This window comes from Coptis chinensis, chromosome 7 (assembly GCF_015680905.1).
Source record: "Coptis chinensis isolate HL-2020 chromosome 7, ASM1568090v1, whole genome shotgun sequence".
Taxonomy (NCBI): Eukaryota; Viridiplantae; Streptophyta; class Magnoliopsida; order Ranunculales; family Ranunculaceae; genus Coptis; species Coptis chinensis.
The window spans coordinates 10,805,017-10,828,110 of record NC_141462.1 but is presented as its reverse complement, the minus strand read 5'-3'; the positions used below and the strand labels follow the sequence as shown (position 1 = coordinate 10,828,110).

General features: G+C 37.7%; 1 protein-coding gene and 1 pseudogene across 8 annotated transcripts; one reads left to right on the top strand and one right to left on the bottom strand.

The window, feature by feature from the left end:
• Positions 1–2,898: 2,898 nt before the first annotated feature.
• Positions 2,899–16,939, top strand: LOC147485963 (uncharacterized). Of its 8 annotated transcripts, none has more exons than XR_015200758.1 (12): positions 3,067–3,225; positions 3,327–3,441; positions 3,534–3,691; positions 3,820–3,960; positions 4,289–4,430; positions 4,540–4,697; positions 5,015–5,164; positions 5,523–5,752; positions 7,820–7,853; positions 9,149–9,192; positions 10,208–10,312; positions 16,464–16,939. XR_015200758.1 is itself a non-coding variant. In XM_086569955.1 (9 exons), the coding sequence occupies exons 1-9, from the start codon at positions 3,219–3,221 to the stop codon at positions 7,826–7,828; spliced, it is 1,110 nt and encodes a 369-aa protein (XP_086426081.1). In that variant the 5' UTR covers positions 3,067–3,218; the 3' UTR covers positions 7,829–8,114. The 8 variants fall into 8 exon arrangements, 3 of the variants coding, with proteins under 3 accessions (XP_086426079.1, XP_086426081.1, XP_086426080.1); XR_015200755.1 differs by having other exon boundaries at positions 9,149–9,250; XR_015200756.1 differs by having other exon boundaries at positions 9,149–9,250; positions 10,182–10,312.
• A 3,451-nt stretch (positions 16,940–20,390) lies between these two features.
• Positions 20,391–22,708, bottom strand: LOC147485962 (E3 ubiquitin ligase BIG BROTHER-related-like; annotated as a pseudogene).
• Between the last annotated feature and the right edge of the window lie 386 nt (positions 22,709–23,094).

Genomic DNA, 23,094 nt, shown 5'->3' with positions numbered 1-23,094 from the left:
CAATCAGGTTCATAATATTTGTTTGAACAGTAATTTGATGTGTATGCCTACGTGTGTACTTTATATATGTGCATCCCAAATTCACTTTTACCAGAGTTTTTTATTTTTTATTGACCAATTAAAATCTGAATTAGTCCTTAGTTCCACACTTCCACACGGATTTTGTCTGATTTGTATAGTTTTGAATTTATAATAATTTCTTTTATCAATTATGTGAAGACTTGCTTTTCTCCCATTATCGCGGACGTTTGCGAAATGCTGGATGGTTAAAAATGCACAGAATATATCCGGAAAGAGTTTCATTTTTTGTAACAATGACCCTCCATATTTTCAAACAATATGCATAATTCGAGTCCCTAGTTTATTTTCGGTTGATGCTAAGTTTAGTATTTATTTATTTTGGTTTCCAAATTGGAAATTCCTGTGCTCCAAACTCCAAAGAATCTCTTGTATAAGTAAGGCCTGTGGCCAAATCAAATTGTTGTTTTTAGAAAAATTTATTTGTTTTGGATGAAGATGTGTTGTTTTAGGGTCTATCCCGATGCCCTCAAATTAGGGGTTACTTTATATTTGGTGTTGTTTTTGAACTTGCTTCTGCCTCTGAAACCCTTCCGAATCCATGTCGGACCCGTGAGGCATCTACCTCTTGTTTCGCATACATGGGCACACGCTGCTGGAAAAATTTCACGTTAGAATTTCTGAACATTAAAACAAATTAACAAGAAGTTAAGCTCCAAAGAGATGATGAAACAAATTGCATTGAGGAAAAGAAAAAAATTGGAAAAATAAAACCGTGAAACTGTTGTAATGACCAATAAGACTTGACTGTATATCAAGACCAGTCTTATGCTATTATGAAGGAACTTTAATCTTGACCCTTTCTTAGAATCTTAGTTATCATCAGCCAAACTGTCCTAGCCAGTGCATCAGCACCCATCTTTGAGAATGTCAAGGTAGTTAAGTAGGAAAATTGTTTCAGTTGTATTGGGTTTTGATGAATTTTACTACTATCATCTTGGAAAATTAAGATTGCCACTCATGATTCTTGTGTCATTACTCTACATGCAATTGGCAGTGACAAGCTTTTGGGGGTTGAAGTTGGTGATAAGTCTGCATTTAGAAATAACTTGTACAAATGTTTTTCTGTTGGCAAGAAAATGTTGGTGTACTCGAATTTTGACTTGTTCCACCACTGCAGGTGATGGATCGATCCTTACCACTTAATACCAATGCTTCACTTATTCCAGAGACTGCATCAACAACTAACACGGAAGATTTAGAGTTAGCCATGGCTATTAATGCCTCAATTCATTCTGCCATGGAGGAGAGAACACCACTTCCAAATGCACACATGAGCTCTGTAATCAGTCACACAAATGATTGCATCAACTCTTTGGATACCAACTCTAGTCAGAGTGATTCTGGTCCGCTAAGACGAGCTGCAGCTCCTTTAATTGGTATTAGCAGCAGATTGTCGTACCAACCTGCTCAAGACACATACAATGGAGGGGATATGCGTGAAGCTGGGACCAGTGACAGTGCTACTCAGAGCGGACCTTCCTCATGTGTAATATGTCTGGATGCTCCTTTAGAAGGTGCTTGCGTCCCTTGTGGTCATATGGCTGGATGTATGTCTTGTTTGAATGAGATCAGAGCTAAAAAGTGGGGTTGCCCGGTCTGTAGGGCCAAGGTAAAGCAGGTGTTAAGGATATATGCTGTGTGAGAGGCCACCAGAGATATGTTGTTGCTTCAGGGTTCTTGAATTTATCCGCATTCGGTGGGGACAGGGTAGGTTCCCTTAGTCAGTGAAGACAACATGGCCTTAGGCGTACTGAATCTCTAAAAGCAAGAGAGATGCCAACAATGAAATGTACAGGTCCTTATTAGTTAGGTGTGTGCATATATCAATATGTTTGTACTATGGAGTAATATTTCATTATGCTGATTTAGGGTTGAATTTCACTGCTCGTACTTCAACTTTGGACTACCCAAACTATTATATGATTAATGAGAATGGTAAATTGTTGATCCCTCGTTTCTTTTAAGAACCTTAACACGGTAAACCAGTACTCGATTTTGGTACCTCCTTGCAAGCATACAACAGTACTTAGGTTTTGTTACTTCAGTGCAATTGTAAAAATAGTACCAGCACTATTTTCTCTGATGTCTAAGTAGCTGTTTGTAGCATGATCTGATATTCTTTGCGTTAAATTTTGTGCCGATGGGTTTTTAAAACAAGAAAACCTTTATATGGATATTAAATATCTTATCGAGTTGTAAATAGTTAGTCGTTCTACCACTATACTCTACAGTAATATTGAACTCTCGTTCTAGCTTTGAAATTGAAAATTGAGCATTACCATCAAAGTTTATGGAAAGTTTCCTACTTCGTAGATGCTTACCCGCGTGTAATTAAGTCTCGACACAATGAAAATAGTCAGCCCGATTATATAGGTTTACGTAAAGCCTATATAACTCAAATATATAGTTTTTACGTAAAACCAGGTATATAGTGAAAAATCACTAAATCGGTTGGGCTAATTTTACGTAAAACAAATTTGTGTGAAATTTGAATTCTGAAACCAATTAGTTTTTTTTTTGGGTATGCTAGTATTCATTTAGTCATGAACATAATCGCAAAAAAATCCAAGTTAAATCAATGTCATTTCTCCGATATAAGTATTTCTTGCAGTGAGGTTCTCCTTACTCTAACTTAAACATTAAAATTAGAAAGCAGCATCTAATGAGTTTGCTAGTATTATTATTAGAAGTATGTTCAAGTAGTGTTCAGCGGAGTAGACTTTCATCATGTGTGCGATATGTTTGGATGGTCCAATAGAGGGGGCTTGCATCCGTTGTGGTCATATGCCTGGATGCATGTCTTGTTTGAAGAGCGTCTGCCCAGTATGTCGGCTGAACTAGTTCTTGAAAAATTAACACAAATTTGAACTCCAAGATTCTATAACAGATCAAAATTAACTAGTATTATTAAATTGTGATGAACCGTATTTACGCGTTAATGTCAAAATCAGTTTATTATTACGAAAACAAGAAGAAAACTATATAGTATTAAGGTGATATATACAAACTTATCACGAAACTTCCAATGAAATACACAACCAAGTTAATATATATAAAAGTTCCCTTCTAGTCTTCTCTGTTTCAACTGGTCTTTCTATGTCATAAGCAAGGTGTTTTAGTTGCTCCTAATAAAACCTATGGAAGGTAAAACCATTAACTCGCTAACGTTTGTTTGATCTTCTGAAGTAGGAAGTGTTTTCAAAGTTTTGAGTTTATAACATTTTGTTACTGTTCATTTAATAAAGCACCAGCAAACACTTCTTTGTTGGCATCCAAGTTCAGTTGGACTATAGACAACTTCTCAAAGTTGAACACCAAGAAGCTTTATTCCGATATTTTTGTAATTAACGGTTATAAATGGTATGTATGCTCATTTATATTTCTCTTTTGTGTTTTTGATGATCAGTTGGTTTTTTTAAATGATTGATTAATTATATGTGGTTGTTGGATAGGCGGCTGCTGATGTTCCCCAAGGGGAACCACGTAAATTTTTTGTCAGTGTACCTAGATGTTGCTGATTCAACTAGTTTATCTCAAGGTTGGAGTATATCTGCCGACTATGGTTTGTCAGTGGTTAATCAACGGAATAGGTGGTACACCGTGAGAAAAGGTTTCAATTCTATGATCTTTACTGAGTTTTAGATTCAATGATCTCATCTGTTATGAATTCTCCTACGAAAGTTTATGGATTAGACCATAATGTATCTGTAATAAGTTGAGTCCTTACTCTTTTTGCAGACACAAAACACCAATTTAATGCACGAGAATCTGATTGGGGATTCACGTCCTTCATTTCTCTCGGTGAGCTAAGGGACCCTGGGAAAGGGTTTCTTTTGAATGATACGTTAATTGTCGAGGCAGAGGTTTCTTTTTCTGAAGGTAAGCTTTTCTTGATTCGTATTGAACTTTGATTCGAACCAAAATATTGAAGTTGTGAAATTGGTCGAGTTTTCCTGTGAATGATACTTAAGCTATCCAGGCAGAGGTCACTGTCCCTAAGGTTGGGGAAGGTAAGTTTATGTTGATTCATATATGCATCTCTCATTGCAATTATAATTCAAATATGATTCTTTTCTTGTGCGAAGAGCTCAGTTTGTGAGTTGATGAAGATTTGTTTGTTGATCTTTATTCTTTTCAAATTACTGTGTTCAGTTTCTATAAAGCTAGATGAGTTTTCAACGTTTTGGTTTGTTGTTGATTATTATAGGTCAAGAGTGCAGTGGTACTACGCAGAATCATCTGGCTGTTGATCTTCTATCATCAACATTCGCTTGGACAATTAGAAACTTCTCTAGGTTGAACATCAAGAAGCATTATTCTGAGTCTTTTCAAGTCGGTGGTTATAAATGGTATACTAACTAGTAACTGCTGCCCTTTGTTCGATTTCTTTAGGCGATACTAGAGCTATTTGATATAATCAGCTCTTTTTAGTCTCTGACAATTTTGTGTTTTTGATAGGCGAGTGTTGATTTATCCAAAGGGGAACAATGTAGATTATTTATCAATGTACTTAGATGTAGCACATGCGCCTGATTTGCCTTGTGGTTGGAGTACAAATGCCCAGTTCAGTTTGTCAGTGGTTAATCAAGTGTACAGTAAATACACTGTGCAATACGGTTTGAATTCCCCCCCCTCCGCATCTCTTTCTTCCTGAAAACTCTGTACGGGTATATTTACCCTTCTATAATTATGTAGTTGGTGAATGAAAATTTGCTAGAATAAAATGTTAATTTAGTACTGCTGCCGTTTTTTATTAGCTACTACATACAGTTTGCTAATTAGCTGTAGTCTGCAATGCTTATTGTTTCCCTACCTAGCTTGGCTCATTTCCATATATTTTTTTTGTGAAATCATGTAATATACAACTTATTATCACCTACAGTAACATTACCAGCCTTGTCTTTGACAAATTGAGTCTTTAATCTTCATGCAGACACACAACACACATTTAATGCACAAGAGAGTGATTGGGGATTCACGTCATTCATGCCTCTCAATAAGCTGTGTGACCCTAGTAGAGGGTTTCTTGTGGGTGATACTTTGATTGTTGGAGCAGAGGTAGATGTTACTAAGGTTGTGGAAGGTAAGCTTTTCTCTGAGTCATATACGAACTTTTAATCTGAAACGTGATTAAAGAGTAAGTATAGTCTTTCTAGAGTCATGTCGAATCAAGCTGTGGACTACTTGGCATCCCTTTACAACTCTACTGAAGATAAGCTAGTTCATTTTGTACCACTCTTGATTGTAAGATACACAGATCTATGGTGTAGAATGATATGATAGAGACAATGCACACTCGTTTTGTTCATTAATACTTGTAGCGGTCTGCCTATTGCCAAAAAAATAGATGAATATATTCTCATAGAAGAGTTGAATTTGTGAAGTGGTCAAGTTTTACTTTAAGGTTTTGATTTGCTGTCATTTTGTTGATTGTTGATAAGCTCAAGGAGGCACTGTGGTCATTCAGCCAAATAAAGAGGGTGTGCCTGAAGCCGGGCCGAGTAAAAGTGCAACTCAGCAGGGCAGACTTTCATCATGTGCGATATGTTTGGATGCTCCAATAGAGGGGGCTTGCATCCCTTGTGGTCATATGCCTGGATGCATGTCTTGTTTGAGCAATATCGAAGTTAACTCCTGGGGTTGCCCAATTTGTCGTGCCAAGATACAGAAGGTTGTGAGGATCTACACTGTTTAAGCGGTCCTTTAAGATATTTTTTTTTGGGTGAAGGGTCCTTTAAGATATGCCATATGCTGAAGCCGGTTCTTGAGTATTGTGGATCCTTGTGTAGCTATATATGTGTATATCCTCAGCATACATTCGACCACTCGTGATTGTTGAGATTGTTTGCATTTTCCGTGTTCTGAAAACTACATCTAGCTGCGCTAGGCGCACCTTAGTCAATCACAGACACTGCCCATTGGCTGTATATCTCTACTAGCACAAGTAAACGAAGGTGTCATCGCTCCAATTACCTTGACTAACAGCATCACCCCCCTCTTCGTCTCCGACCTAACTGATAGCACAACGCGAAAATGGCGTTCAAACATCATCTACCACTGCTGGCCGGAAGATATTGCTAAACAGATCATCTCCATCCCACTTTCCCTCAGCGCCAACCCTGACGAAAGAATTTGGACTCTTTCAGTCAATGGGAAATATACTGTCAAATCAGGCTACCACGCCCTCCACTCCACCAACACAACACCTCTCTTTGATTGGAGGATCATTTGGAAACTCAAGTGTCCTCCTAGAGTGAAAGTATTCATGTGGAAACTCTCCCGAGATGCTCTGAAATCATCCTCAAATCTATTCCGATTTGGGTTGAACATTAACCCCGACCGCATCTTCTTCAGAACAACCACCCGGACAAAGACAACACCTCTTTCATGAATGCCCTTTTACCCGGCACCGTATGGCAAACTAGTCCACTTCCCCAAATAGGTTTCCCTTCTTTGAGACCCCCACAAATTTGATAACAAAGATCCAACGATTCTGCGAACACGATGACACTATCCCTTTTGCTATAGAATTATTCGCCATCCTCTGCTGGAGCATCTAGAATAGTCGAAACGAGAGACTGTTTGAGCAAAAAAGGGTAACACCACAAGGCACCTTACGAGCTAGTCTGGCATTTTGGAGAAGTACAAAGGAAGCCCAAAATCTACTCCTTAAACCCAAGAGAACGAAACAACTAGTCCACCCCTGCTGGAAGCCGAATGCACCTTCACACATCATATCACTTTGAACACAGACGGCGCCTGCCATGGAAACCCCAGTCCTTCGGGTTTGGGTTGTGTACTACGGACTTCTGACGGGACTTTCGTCGCTGCAGCAGTCGATTTTGTCCCTATCTCCACATCATTCATTGCGAAGCATTGGCAATGAGACTTGGTCTCTCTCTGGCGCCTCATACAACATCCCACAGCCTACACATCCAGAGCGACTTCGAGGCGTTGATTAGCTGTATTAAAGGAAATGACAGGGACACTCCATGGGCAGCGGCCGGAATTATAGAGGATATCCGCAAACTATTTTCCTCCTTCACCAATCTGTCTCTAACTCACATCTATAGGGAGGCAAACGCCACAGCTGATACTCTAGCACAACATGGAATTTCTTTATCCGATTTAGATGGTGGGCATGCCGTGCCACCGCTATCATTTGTAAATATTTGTATTACGACAATATCGGCGTGTCAACGGCACGTTTAGTATAATAATATGCAGATCTTTGAGGAAAAAAAAGTAGCATCTCCTATAACTAACTTGGACTCTTAAATTCATCTGGATATTTTTCTTACACATAATATCCCTAAATGAATAATTAAATCAAACACTTAAATACTATTAAAAATGACTATTTGGTCTTTTTACACCCATATAAATTCGTACTACCGATATTGTCTTCCAATTAAAGTATTAAAGTGTTGCTTAACACTGTTTAATAGTGGTAATCGGTCATTTATAAAAGCAAATCCACACTATTTTGAATTGAATATGAAGGGAATGAAACCAAATATTATTTTATTCCCCCTGCTAAACCCAAAATCTCCCAACTCTCTTCTAACTCCCTAATCTCTCCATTACTGATTTTTTTTTTGACTGATCTTAAGAAAGTTTATATCTCCATCTATCGCTGTTGATCTTAATGGATTAGAAGCAATTGAAAATCATTCCATTTGCAGTTATTTGGTTTCAATTTCATAATATTAACAAAAAAATCCGCTCTGAATTGTAGGTTCATTGATTGAATTGAAGTTGAGCTTGAAGGTAACTCATTTGGGTACCGACATTTTCTGCAACTCATTCCTTTTACCTTTTATTTGAGACGTCTTTTAAATTTGTTGTGTTTGTTTTTTATTGTTTTTTTCTTCAAATGTTTGATTTGTGGAAAATTGACTTTCCTGAAAAGTTAGGACTTTAGTTATAGCTTGACGTATTTAGGAAGAGAAGAAGATGAGGTTGAATTTCTGAATAATGTATTTTTCATTAGATACGCTGTTGATGTATACTAGGGACAATGATTTCTGACTGGTTTTTGTTTCGCCTTTTCTTAAACTTGCTTTCACAATGCTACATCCAATGTGTTGAGTCGAATGACTCCCCAATTTCTTAGCTTATTTGATCCTTTGTTGTTGAACAGATAGGGAGACTATACATACATATAATGCAGATTTTGGGTTTAATCTCCCTCACCAAAAAATTGTTACACAAAAATCCCCCCAGAGCGAACAAATGCATAAAACCTCCCTATTATTTAAAACATAACATCAAAGCCAAAACAGACCAAAATACCCCTGTGAAAACCGGGCTGACGTCATCAATCTTTACTTATAATTTCGGCTTAAGAACAAACCGGGCTGACGTTATCCTATGTAAATTTGTATTTACATATGACAATATAAAATTACACAGTCTTATTAACCTATTTAAATTTAAATTTTCATATGAAATTTTTTTTCATAGGAAAATTTAAATTTAAATACATAGTATTTTTAAATATTAAATTTTAAATTTACATATGTAAATTTAAGTTTTCATATGAAAATGTAAATTTACATATGACAATATAAAATTACAGAGTCTTCTTAACCTATTTAAATTTAAATTTAAATTTACATATATTTTGTGAGGGAAATTTTCAAACCCAAAAGTTACTATGTAAATTTAAGTTTTTATAACTCCAATGACTATGCAAATATAGTTTTACACACACACACACACACACACACACACATATATATGTAAATGTATTTTTACATAGTCACATTATATATATATATATAGTCGGGAAAATATCAATTCCAAAAGGGTAAAAAAGGAAATAAGATAAAATGGTAAATAAAAACAGACTAGATTTTATCTCTTTTTTGGAAAGCAGGGAGGTTATTTAAGGAGACGTAAATGATATGGAGGTTATATGATAGGGGCCGATGGGAGGGAGTTTATACTCAACTGAGTTAGAACCAAGGGGCTGAGCCTCATTGTTTTATGTCAAGGATACGAGTGTATGGAATGGATTGCATTTTATGATTTCTAAGTTATGATTGACGTTCAACTTGCATGTTTGCTGCCTTTATGTAAAGAGATGTGGACGAGGTGGTTTTCCAAGTATGCAGTCCAAAACTGATCATGTGTAGTCTGTGATTTTGTTCCTTTCATTTTTTAGGTATCTCACTTGCAACACTTGAACTTTTATTAGATGGTTCCTGTTTGAATTTATCTATTAAAAATTTCTTTATCAACATTGATCAAATATCGACAATTACGGCTCATTTTGCATCTCTATCGATAAACAATCATATAATCTACTTTACAAGATTAATATATGCTAATTTTTGTTGGAATCTTCATGTGTATTTCAAATACTTGTGTGTTGTTTAGTCCCACATTGGTGAACCACCACTAGGTAGTGAGGTATTTGAGGTGAACCTCTAGCATAAGGGCGTGCCCTAGGGGGTACAAATGCTTTTGTGTTAGGAGGAGGACTCACCCAAAGCCACACACGCCTCGCGCCGCCCGCCGACCGAACCAACCGAGAGCCGTGGCGTGGGCTTGAAATTTGGTTGTCTAGTGGGTAGTGGTTTACCGACTTTGTGAGGTTTCCTTCTCCCATCTGGTAACCGGATCACCTCTATATAAACACTGCTGTGTCTATAGAGGGTATCAATCACAGAGAGAGAGAGAGGACGCAGAGAGATAGAACTCGTGTCTTCTGCCGCGCCTCGATATCGACCGAGATTTAAGTCGTACATCTTTGCCACTATAGAACCAAATAAATGAAGTTGTTGAAGTCGTGCTACACCCTTCTCTTACCTACACGAAACAGATAAGTCTTTATTGCTTCAATCTTCTTCTCTTCTTCTGTCAGCCGCCGAGAGAGTTATATTCTTTGTTCTAGAGGGTAGTCTATTCTAGTGCAAAGTTAGGCTGCTGTTAACCATTGAATCCCGTGAGGAAGACGCCATCGTTGCCTTTCTCGCACCATTGGAAGGGCGAAATCTTTCCTTAAGGACAGCCTAATCCGCGCCTTGGTTATTACCTGTTATTCTGTCCTTGTCTTCTATTGTTTTCTTTTATCTGCATACAACAATTTTCAGAGTGGTTATGCACGGTGATGGTGCAGGTGACTGAGTATAATGCAATTTAAGTAGAAGAAAATATAAAGCTAGCCAGTGTGACTGGGCTCGAGCATATGTAGATTAACAAAAGTGCTCCAGTGGCTGACTAGGTACAGTATTGTTTTCAAGACGTCTGTAGTGTTACCAGTTATATATTTAAATTGGTCTTACACGTGGTGTTTGAAGGCATGCTTTATTTATGTGTGGCTTAAATTCGGATGTATACTTTTGAACCCTTTTTCTTTATTTATTTTTTTTTCCGGTGGTTCATTTCGCCCTCAATAATGTTTTAATTGGTGTTGTTTCCTTTCAGTATTGTCTCTAGAATTTGGATTAAAACTTTAGGACATATATACTGTTGTATTGTCATACCTTAGGTTTAAATCTATTGAACCAATAAAAAACAAATCAACTTGATATTGAACTGTGAATGAAACTGACTTAGCGTACGTATACAACATGGGGCCTTGCCGCCTTGGCTTACGGGGAAGCCCTTCATCTTTTTTAAGTAGTAGTGTAAGTAGTACGTTGGACTTCAGTTGCTTAGTGATCATGTCCTCTTGGAGTTTGATGTTTTTTTTTTTATTTTTTGGTTTTTACCGTATATATAGTAGACTTTAAATAAAATTGTTTAGTACTTATTGTATAGTAGACTTTAAATAAAATCAATTGTTTTTTTTTTTTTTTTTTAAGTGGAAATTTTATTGATACTGATAAGGATTTTTACAAATAATTAGGACAAGCGTGCAACAAGCTGTGCCGCAAGTCCTTTCTGAATAGCAAATCCTATTCTTCTAAAAACAAACTCGTTAGAACCAAATTTGTCATAACGTTATTGTCCATGACTTTCGGAAGTCTCTTGAGAAGCTCAACAGATCGTTGTTCCAAGAAACCGAAAGTGTCGTAAACTAAACGGAATGAAACAATCTTTGGTTAGCCGCAAGCTTCCTCATGCTTCTCCATCTTCCCTCGCCGCTCTCTTTCTACGCTTCTCCCACCTCAAAGACTCCATTCCCAGCCTACCTACCAACGGAGGCTCCGATTACATCAACACATGCATGTCTCCCCGGACCAATCAGATATCAAAGACATCCGCAGTCGAAGTGTAGATCTTCCCTCATTCGGATCGGTGAGAAAATTCACAGGAGCCTCCTTCTTTACTTGTACCCGACCCTCCAAAATGCATCACATAAAATATCTCGACATGATCATGTCGGTGATTTGAAACCCGGAAAATGCCTACAATGTTTGCATGGTCCCCGGGCGTCTAGTCTACTCTTCTTGCAAAGCGGGGCATAGACCACCATCGAGTACAAAGGAATCATGAGGCGGTGCGGAGAATAGAACAATACTCCACGGACGACATCTACCCAAAGTCCCTCCATTGGAATGGCAAGTAAAAATCCTTAGCGTGTTCATTTTGCAAGCATCCAACGACCGCTTTCGACGGCGGATAACACAAACTCCCTCTCAAGACCAAAGAACAATCTTACTATAGAATGCTTCCGCCAAAACTTTTGTGGTTTTGAGGGGCGGTAGCATTCCGACCATAACCGAGGTCAAAATCGGGAAGACAAAGACTCAATGCACTCTTAGCAACATCAAGAATCTCATCCAGGCACCGCCCACAACTCCTAAGAATGTGGTTCAAGCTCGGAAGTCGACAACGGGGAGGCCACAAAAGCAAAAGTAGAGACATCGTGGCACAATAAATACCTAACCCACCAAGGCGTAATGGGAGTGTCGATAAACGCCACCGCAAATCACCAAAGTTAGGACCATCGAAACCACAATACCACGGAGAACATTGGGAGGAGATGCCGATCAAAAGTCTTAGCCGCCTCTAAAAGGGATGGTGGACAAGTATGAATCACAAATACCAACTTAGAGAGCCCAGCACAAGCACGTAAGAGAGCTAACTCACACTGTGGATCATCTAATATAGCTAAACGGTCCATCAAAGTCGCAACCTTTTCAACACGCTTGTGAGCAAGGCCCATGACAAAAGATGGATCAGTGCTGACCGCACCTCCAAGCAACCTGACTCCCTGCTGAGGACGGGACAAATCTGAAGGAAAGAGACCAGGAGTGGAGCGACGTGGATCCAATGATGGCCAAAATATCTCAGTTTTAGCCACATTAAGAACCAGCCCGTAAGAAGGTCCTTCTTCCTGAATCATACCCAAAGTCATGCCGCCACATTACGTATCTCCAATCGAGTCCCATCATCTAGATACCAAGCATGTAGCAACAATCGACAACCGGATGGATCCGCAGAATCGGGGATGCAACACCGGAAGCAAATAGAAGGGGACCGAAAGTGGTCGCCTTCTTTGACTTGATGCTTGAGACCATATGTAGCCATCCCCATATATAACCTCGCGGGTTGACAATACAAGTACTCAACCCAGGGGGCAATAGCGGGCAACGGATCTGAACCTCTCTCAACATGGTAGTCCGATCAACCATGTTAAAAGCATTCCGAAATCTACAAGCAAAGATCGAAAAGAGAGGTAATGCCTTTGTTAGCATACACTATCGCGGTTGGCAAAAAAAGCGCTTCGCACCACCGTAAAAACACCAACCCCATAATCGAAAATCTCGAGGTATCCTACCACATCTTGGGAAACTCCTTTCATTGCAATCTTGGAGACTAGACGGCGCCAAACCATCCCTACTACGACTATGGGGCGAATACCATTATCCGGCGAGAAGTGGAGTAAAGCGGAGCACTCGCGATGAATTCCGCTTAATTACCTGTGGACATCGTCCCTGTAACCAAAGATTCACCACAGGGGTCAATGCATCTAGCAAATCAGACGATATAGCTGCTGCAGCACCACTCATGGCATCCAACAAATGCTGAGCTCGAAGACCATCACGACCACAAGAAGTGCCTTTCGGAAATGACCGAATACATGCTAATAGGGGCGACTCTCTCTCTACCACTAAAGGGGCTCAGCAAAAGGAACAGTCGGTCTCACAGGTGGTTGTCGCATCGGGTGCTTCTCCTCTAATGCACATATAGTCTCTACAGTATTGGAGGCTACTCCTGATGATGATAACACTTTAACCGCTGCAGCAAAATGTCCATCAGCAACTTTCTGTAAGCATCGACGCACATTCTGAGTGGAAGCAGATTTCCTGTTTGGCTGGATTGAAGGAGGCTCTATTACACACTCTAAGAGGCGAAACATCCCACCAGGCTCATTCCATGTCATCAAGGCATGGAGAATCTGTTTCTGCTGAAGGTTTTTTCTAGTACCAGAACGACGTTCCTGACGATTCTGTGGTTGAAAAACTTGCAGAGTACAGCGCGGCCGAAGAAGGAGACGAACCCAAGGCATAACTGACCCAGGATCAGTCGTAATATCCCAAAGAGCAGATTTCAATGCACCAGAAAAAGCCAAACGACAAGCACGTGGTATACTTTTCACAGTACGAAAAGGTATACGGAATGCACTATCAAGTAACATCTCATCAAGTTGCGAAACATTACCAACCTGATTAGGGGTATCACCGTCACCCCTGTGTGTCGTGAGTGTAAGATCCGTAGTGTTGGGCTTAGAGGGCGGCTGTGGTATGCCCACAATAACACATGCGGGTTCTCCACTCTCCATCAAAGCAGGCGGTTCTATGGTATCATCTGGATGACGACACGGTATCCCAAGAGCATGGATGCAAAGACAAATGCCGCAAACCCATTTGTCTAATGACCTTAAGGAGTTCTCCAGTGACAAATACAATTCACGATCATCCTTAATTTCATCTCAGACTACCTATCGATACTCAACTGGCAATCCAAATGTTGTTTATCGAAATGCGTGAAAATATAGGGAACAGTAAACCCATTACCGTTTACTCCATTGGTGCATCCATGACGATCCCGGAAAGGACAATGGACACGTTTCTTAGGGGGTGGGGCACAGACCCCCGAAGAAGTCACTGAGAGGGCGAGACCTTTCTTCCCTCTCATAGTCAAAACCCGCAGCCAGGTCAACAAACCCCAAACCAAACAAATCCCAAACTATACATATCCCATACCCCAAACCCCGTCGAACAACACCACACAAAACCCAAAACAGACAAATCCACAGACAAATCCCAAAACCAGTCCAACAACCAAATCCAAAACCAAATGCTGACAGCAATTCAGCTTACTGTCGAGGAATTGGGTACGAAGTCTTTGGTTGCAAAAACAGACAAGAACAGAAACAGTATACGACACTGTTCTAGCAAACAAAAATTCTGAAAAACAAGAACCAGTGAGTGCACTTTGTTAATCGCTGTCTATTGAGTGGTGAAAGTGAATGAATGGTGGTCTTTGTCTTTGTTAAGGTGGGGGAGGAGGAATCGGTGGATTGGAGGCTGTTGTGGGGAATACGGTTGTAGTGGAAATGCTGATGGTGGGAATGGTGAGCAAATCTGTTGGTGGTGGATGGGGGATGGATGGTGAGGGCGATGATGGGGAGGTGCGGTGGCAGGTGATGGGGAGGTGCGGTGGCAGGTGATGGGGTTTCTTGCTGGGGAAGAAGGGCGCTGTTTTTTTTTTTAAAAAAAAATTTGGTGGTCGATGACAGATGGTGGTAGGGGCTGGGATATTATATGATGGAGGTGGTAATTGGTGTTGGTGACGGCAGATGGAAGAGGCGCATCACGAGTTGTGCAGCAAGGGCGTGGAAGAAGGTGGTGGTGGTGGTGCAACTAGGTTGGGTGTTTAGTGGAAGAAGGTCATGGCGGTGGATGGTGAAGGGGGCTGGTGGCAGGTGATGGGGGTGGATGGTGAAGGGGCTGGTGGCAGGTGATGGTGGTGGTGGTGGTGTTGGGCGGTGTTGCACGAAGCGGGGAAGAAAAAATAGGGGAAGAAGAAGCATTTTTTTTTTTTTTTTTTTTTTTTTTTTTGAAGATCTATTAGTGTTCTCTAAATATTAGTTTGTTGTGACTTTAGACCGAAGGCTTACAGAATATACCACTTCCTTAAAAACCTATTAGGTACGGTGTAGGTCTACGGTTCGGTTTGGTCCGGTTCTAGGTCAAACTACAGCCTGAACTGAGGTTCCCGATTTCTAGATAACAGGAACCAAAATGGAACCGAGGTATTTGAAGAACCGGTTACAAACCAAACCGTGAAATCGGTTCGGTGTGGTTCGGTTTTCAATTTTGTGCTTCACTATTCAAAAAACAGCAAACAAGATCTACAAAAGTGGGATGAATCTTACGAATAAATTGGATTTCTAGAACAACTATAAATAACAAATAGCAAAGATTAACTTTTCTTGATCTAATAATTCATTTAGAGTTGAAAATACAAATGAATGGATCATTAATATTAGAGATATTACACCATAAGAGAAACTAGTTTTCGAACCCGTCCTACGAATGGGTGTCGTTTTATATTATATTATTTTGAAAAATATTTGCAACTATGCAGAGCTATGAGATATAAATATTATATCAATCTTGCAACGTGAAAACCCCACCTATAAAATAATAAAGAACCCCTTCGACTTTTTTTTTTGTTTTTTAATAATAGGCGTTTGATCAAAGTTTTTTTGAGAATGCCAAATGAGGCGAAGATCATATTGCACCTAGTTGAATAGCTAGGCATTCCCAATCATACGAATAAATATGTGGTAAATATTATTTTAAATGCAAAACTATATTTGTCTAGACATTTCAACTACATATAATACAACTATATTTTGAGGTTAGTTCAATACATTTGCATTCAGTTTCTGATTTCCCGTTAATTATTTTTTGAGATTAGTTAAATGTTATTGCATCCAGTTTTCGATTTTTCGTTAATTGTTTCGATGCATTTGCATCCAGTTTCCAATTTTCCATTAATTATTCCTTGGGGTTAGTTCAATGTATTTGCATTCAATTTCTGATTTCCTATTAATTATTTTTTGAGGTTAATTCAATGCATTTTCATTCAGTTCATGATTTCCCGTTAATTGTTTTTTGAAGTTAGTTCGATGTTCCCATTAATTGTTCTTTAAGGTTAGTTCAATACATTTACATTCAGTTTTCAATTTTATGTTAATTATTCTTTGAGATTAGTTCAATGCAGTTGCATCAAATTACCAATTTTTTCATTAATTATTCTTTGAGGTCATCCTGAAAAATATTATCTTCCGAAATTTGACCATGTATTGACAGCCGAGTTGTCAAAAGTTTGATTTCTTCCTTAGTATAATATAAACTCTTTTGATTAAATACACTTTGAAGTATCTGAAGGTGCATCTCGCTTTCTTGTAGACATAGCTACCTGGTAAAAAGAACTCAGAATCATGTTGTTGTGAATTGAAAGAGAAAATGTCGTTCATCATTATTTGTGAAGTTGCTAAGAGAACTCGAGATGGTGCTTTCTATATACCGGGGAGGTATTGAAAGAAGACTTGTAGAAAGAACACTTAGAAGTTCAAGAATTGGCCGCAATTTTTTTCTCCTGATTTGAAGATGAGTATATAAAGGAATCTCCTTACTTGAGGAGAGTCTCTCGCTGAAAGAAGACTTGTAGAAAAAACTCGAGAGTATGGGATACTTAGAAGTTCCAGAATTGCTCGCAGCTTTTTTCTCCTGATTTGAAGATTAGTATATAAAGTATAAAGGAATCTCTTTGTGTCTGTAATATTTATTATTATAGATTAGGAAACTAAATTAGGACTCTTCAAAAGAGAAACATAATTAATTGGGACTCTTACTATTTAATTTTTTTTTTCTCACAAGTTGTTTCTCTTTTTTATCGACAGTTATTTCTCCCATTTTTTCTTAATCCTCCTGCCTTAATATTATGGAATATTGATGCTAAAGTGGCAAGAATACTTCCAGATGATCAGCCATGTCAAATTTTGAGTAGACATAAAAATCTTAAATGCTTGGAACGCTCAATTTACACGTTAATCATGCGTTATAGACTCTGCCATTAACGGCTTTATTATGCTATCTATATTTGTTGATCCCAGTTCTGCTCATTTAATCCTTCCTTCAATCTTAGTGTTCTTGTTCTCGCATTTATTCTACTTCCTTGCCTAATGACTAAGATTTGAGACAGCCCGATCCGCGGGATAAATATGTGCTCTAGGTTATCGAAAAAATGCTAAGAGTTTCCGACAAATGACTAACTAAAAAAGTAACGAAATCTATAAAGAAGAATAATGAGTCAGGAGAATAGGGTGACTCATGGCTATAAAAAAGTATAGGGAAGCCACCACTTTCCCATTTTGTGGGCCCTCTTTGTTGAGGGAGAAAGTTTTGACCACCATTAGTTTAGTAGAATCATCTTAACAAACCCTGCATCACCATTGTTCAAAAACTTGGGCTCATTCTCCAGCTCCTTTCCAAAATGCCTATCAATCTTTGTCAGGAACTCTGAAAACTTGACTGCAATGTGTGAAGTATGTAGTATTGCAGAGTAAAATAAATAAAATGCAAATACCTATGAGTGGAATAGGAGGATGAAGGCCATTACCTTTTTAAATAATGAAATAGAGCGTGGAAAATGTTTGTACGTATTATAAATGATGGTCCAATATCGCTAATTTTCAAAATCAAATTTACATAATAAGTAGAATGACTCAGAACCTTAAAACTTTGAATATGTCTACACAATAAACAAAACTGATAGGAAACATTACAATATGATCACCATTAGATAGACAATTCTTTGTTCAACTGACAAAAAAAAAACGTGCAATCCTGAAGACTTGCAACAAAAGTTTCTAAAGTCATTACATTTTCAACCAAAAAAAAACTGCTCCTGACATATTTCTAATTACTGTTGCTGCCAGAGGAACAACGCCTTTCAACCTTAAGCAAACTTAATATACCTTTGTTGTAGCTCTATATCACATTAAAACAAAATCTTACTGTTCTCACTTGTGTTCAAGAACATAGTTTCAATGAAAAGAGCAACAATACCACTCTTTTTATTAAAAACATTGAAGGTTCCTTCACGTCAAATGAGTTTAAGCTTCCTATGATATTTGAGCATGCTCAAGTCCTCCTTGTATAAGATCCCATAGGATTCCATGATTTGTAAGAATATTGCCTGAAATAAATTTCCATCCGTGTTCATCAACTATTCTCGCCAGTGGTTAAACACTTCAAAAAAAATGCAAAATGTATCATTAATATTAGATTCAACCATTTCCTAAAACAAAATGAATTTCTGGGCATCAAACTATGGCCAATTTCACATAGTGGGCAACCAACTTTTTTTGTTAACACTTTGTGCATCCAATTTTTCAATTTTAACAATGTGGTGATTCTGTCAATTTGCCATCCAAATTAACTTAACAGTTACTTATGTGGACATTAACACCAAAAAAAAAAAAAAATCCCAGTTTCTGAGTTATTTTTTCTCAAACCAATCATAAAAATTGTAAACAGTGAAATATAAAAACACAAAACTAATAAGAGTTTTACTTGGATCTGACATACATTCTCAACAGCTATTAAAATGGGTGTCATCCAATGACAACGCGATCGCATATAAAACCTAATATATAAAAAAAATGAATTAACCATGAAAAGATAAGAACACAATGAAGACATCTTACTTGATAGAATAGGAAGACATGATAGGTTGATAGGCATGAATACATGGTGACAAAGAAGAGGTTGATCTTCCTAGAAAAATCAGACCAAGAAAACCCACCTCTTGAACGAATTGATAACTGTATAACAATCCTTTTTTCTACAAAAACCAAAATAATAAATCACTGAAACAACACAAAAAATGAAAATCATGATGCGATATATCATCAATTACAGTTATCATATCATTACAAAATCTTCAATCAAAGCTGTCAATAGTCCAAACTATTTTTGAATACAATGAGATTTCACACCTGGCGAATCTTTCCTCTTGTTAGTTCTTAAAGTTGTGATCAAGAGAGAAGATAAATGATGTTAGTTGAAACTCAGAACTAAATCTCTTCTTCAAGCTGTGATGAAAATTTCGGGTGTGATGATGTTTTTTTTTTTACTTTCTTTTTTTATAGAAGTGAGGAAGGTTTTGGATGGGGAAGAAAGGTTTTTTTTATGCGACGAATTGTTTTTTCAGTGTGAGGAAGGCTTTTTCAATTTCGGGAGGTTGTTTCTAAGTTTAGTAAGTAGTAAACCAAACAGTAAATTAAACAACGTAGCAGTATAACTAAATTTCAAATGGTATTGGAGAAGAATATTAGATCTGTTACAAACCAAATAGTAAATTAAACAACGTAGCAGTATAACCAAATTTCAAATGGTATTGGAGAAGAATATTAGACCTGTTACAGATCAAACAAACTATTTTCTAAAATCCATCAAAATAAATAGTGCTGCCAAGATATTTTTTCTCAAACACCGAGTAATGTGAAGATGGGAAGCTAGAAAGCCCCAAATACACCCGAATATAATAAAAGCATGAATTCAGAAGTGTACTTTCTTATAAAGAAAACCCATACAAACTAAAATGGCGATTTTCATATAAAGAAAACCCGTACAAAGATCTAAAAAAATAAAAATGAAATGAATGACATAAAGGCATACCTTCAAACACTTGGAGAATTGTCGATATGGTCCATAATCACCACCAATACCAAAATTGACAGTTTTAGGTGTGCTTTCTTTTGGTGACATGAAGTGGGAGAACGAAAGTTACACTATTTCTCTTGGGACCTTGCATGCTCACCATTAAAAAGAGGAGGATTGGGTATAAAAGATATTCAAATTCAAAATTTTACCTTGCTAGGCAAGAAAGCATGGGACTTGATTGAACCAACTTCACTATGGGCACACTAGATGAAGATGAAATATTAACCTCCTCAAGACTTTATGAGAGCAACAGTACATAGAAGTGCTTCAAAAAGCCGGAAACTCATCCATTACCTTCGAAAACTCATGGCCCTTGGTGTCAATTGGAAAGTAGGTGATGGTCTTTCTATTAGCGTCTGGTTGGATGCTTGGATGCTTGGGTGCTTGGGACACCTTCACCTCTCCCTCTTTTAGATCAACAACATAACTGCAACCTTGATCGGGTTAGTGACTTCATCGACCCTCTTACTAGACAATGGCGACAGGATTTGGTCCGTGCATTTTGGCCATCAGACTATGCTAAGATAATTCTTAGTATTTCTATTTCCTTAGATCTTGAACATGATCGTAGAATTTGGAGTCCGAACAAATACGGAATCTACACCGTCAAATCAGCATATAATAAGATGATGCACAGCCAGTGTGAATTTGATCATCTGCCACACTTACAATAAATGAAACAACAACAGCACATACCTTGTTTATTTGAAGCCAATTGTTTATACACTCATAGTGGTATGAGTGCTTGTATGAAAGCACCGTCAAGGTGTTTTCATCTTCATACTCCAACCAAACAAATGACACATCGTCAGATATTACAACCATAATATCATAATCACATAAAATCTGTCTACTCATCGACAACTAAGGACACTTGTTGTGCTTATCGCTTAAGCGCTACCATCCTGATTGCTTTGAGCCTTATACGTTACTGAAGGCAAAGAGGCTATTGTATCTGCAAAAAGTCCTCTGCTTTCAATGCCAACAACTTCACCCAATGCAATCAATTCCTGTAAAGATAGAAGCAGATTATATTATGTAAACCACAGTGAAGCTCCTAATTTATAAAGCAACAACCTGATAAATTGGATGGTCTACCTCATATGACAATTCATATGGATCAACCTCCTCCCACGTGTCCTGAAAACACAAAAAGATATATGATCCAGACATTAATGCAATGCAACCCAGGATTAAAGGGTTTTCACTAAAGATTAATGATACAAATCTACTGTGATATAGCCAAGTAACTCAAAAATGACCACTTAGACTAGTAAAACAAATGTTATGGTCAGGGTGTTTGGCCTGAGTAGGGAGGTTACCTGAAGTCTATAAACTACATTTTGAGGCACCGGTAAAAACAAAAAAATGATGGCACAATAGGGCAAAATAGAAAAACCACAATAACAACATGACTACGAAATCCAACCAATGCTTTTAATATAGTAAGACAATAGTCAGCTGCGTACGACTTGTGAGCACAAATACTCTAAACAATGCAAATGTAAAAGTAGCAATGATACTGATTAAAAAGCAATTGCAAGGAAAACCATATAACAACAAAATCATCCGGTGTTGGTAGGAAAATAAATATTAAGGGTAAAGTTTGCAGTTACATTTGTCTTAGATCACATCATTCGACTGTTCAGGTGACATATATATCTACCATGTTGTTACTTGGACATGATGAAGTATTATCAAACTGGGGTTGTTCATTGTCAAAGAGTAATCAGTGATTACTGGGTTTGGCTAATTAATTTCACTTTGTCAGAATAGCATTCATGGAATTTAATTTTTAGTTATTACTTATTAGTATATGTAAGAGTCGGCCCAAATTGAGCCTCTACGCATTTGATTAACTGTTTTCTACTTACTACTCTACTGCCATGAACTTGATGCCTAAATGTTAGCAATGACAGACAGACAAACAACAAACATATTGTAAAACTCGCTCAGGTATCATAAAAATAAGACCAAAACAACCAGTCAACCATATAAAAATTGTAGCTGCAGATACCTGAGTTGCAAATACATATTGCATAATAGAGTGTGTTGACGATAAGATAGTGTTCACCATACAAAGGTAATACAAATTCCAGACATAGATCAAGTATAACTTGAGAATTCTATATTTGGAAGTTGTACTAACCATTAAGGGTGAATAATATCAAACTCAATTAAGTGCAAACAAAAGTACACATCAGAGCTAATACTTCACTCTGCATCCCACAAACTTATCATGAGTCTTGAATCTCATAATACATCAAAATCAAGGATAAGGAAACTTACTTGAGAGTTATCGTCATTGTCCTCAGTATCATCCGCAACCCCTATATAAAGCAAAAACAAAACAAACCCATAATTAAACAACTACTCAACACCTTCCATTATCATATGCTTATAAAAGGCAAGTCTAGAAACACTCACAACTGGTTATATCATTTACGCCAGTAAAAGCCATCAATCTCACTACAGCCAATTATCTCTCCTTAGCATCTTGAAGAGCTCTAGCAAATGCCTCATCACTACTAAACGCAGACAGATCAAGCTCAACTACTTCTTCATTTTCCTCTTCTTCTAAATTCTCGTGAACATCAAATGCATTTTCCTCTGCATCATGTTCTTGTAGCAGATTTCACACCTAGTGAATCTTGTCTCTTGACATGTATATTGAGCATTGGCTGTAAACATTGGTGGAAATGAATAAAGCTCAGAGATTCACCTTTATTAAATAATGATTTCATTAAAGCCTATAACCATGTGAAAGGAATCTATGACATCATTTTCACCGAGATGAATTTTTGCAAATCTATACAAACCCTTCTTAATTTCACGTGAAAGGCATTCAAAAAGTTATAATGGCCATAGGCCAGGAAAAAACATTTTGTCCGCTTTCTACCTGATACCTTACTGTGGCGCTTCATGGTATAATCTGAAGAACAATTGAAGGATAGGAACTTACCTTGGGTGTTAAGGTAGTGTTGAAAAGACTATCTCGTATAGTTGCAATCCCATTAACCCCATTCAGATTTCGAGAGAGTTAGATTGCATGTCTAGAATTTTCATGCCGTGGGTGGTCAGCTTATTTGTTTTTGAACCCATTGAAATTATTATTATCCTTATTTAAATAAATATAATTCTACCACAAACTTAATAATTCCTCAAACATAGTGAAAAAGATAAACACAATTCAATGTTTTGTAAGGAAATTTTTCGTACCTGAACTCGGGTATCGAGGTTTGCAACTTATTAGGCTGATGATCGTGATGAAAATCTGTATCAGATTTATAAAAGTGACGAAGGTTTTGGA

Bases quoted from the DNA above. Each gene is read 5' to 3' on its own strand.
- LOC147485963 (XM_086569953.1), top strand. The intron at 3,442-3,533 runs GTATGTATGCTC...GTTGTTGGATAG, and splicing joins GTAATTAACGGTTATAAATG to GCGGCTGCTGATGTTCCCCA. The intron at 3,692-3,819 runs GTTTCAATTCTA...CTCTTTTTGCAG, and splicing joins GTGGTACACCGTGAGAAAAG to ACACAAAACACCAATTTAAT.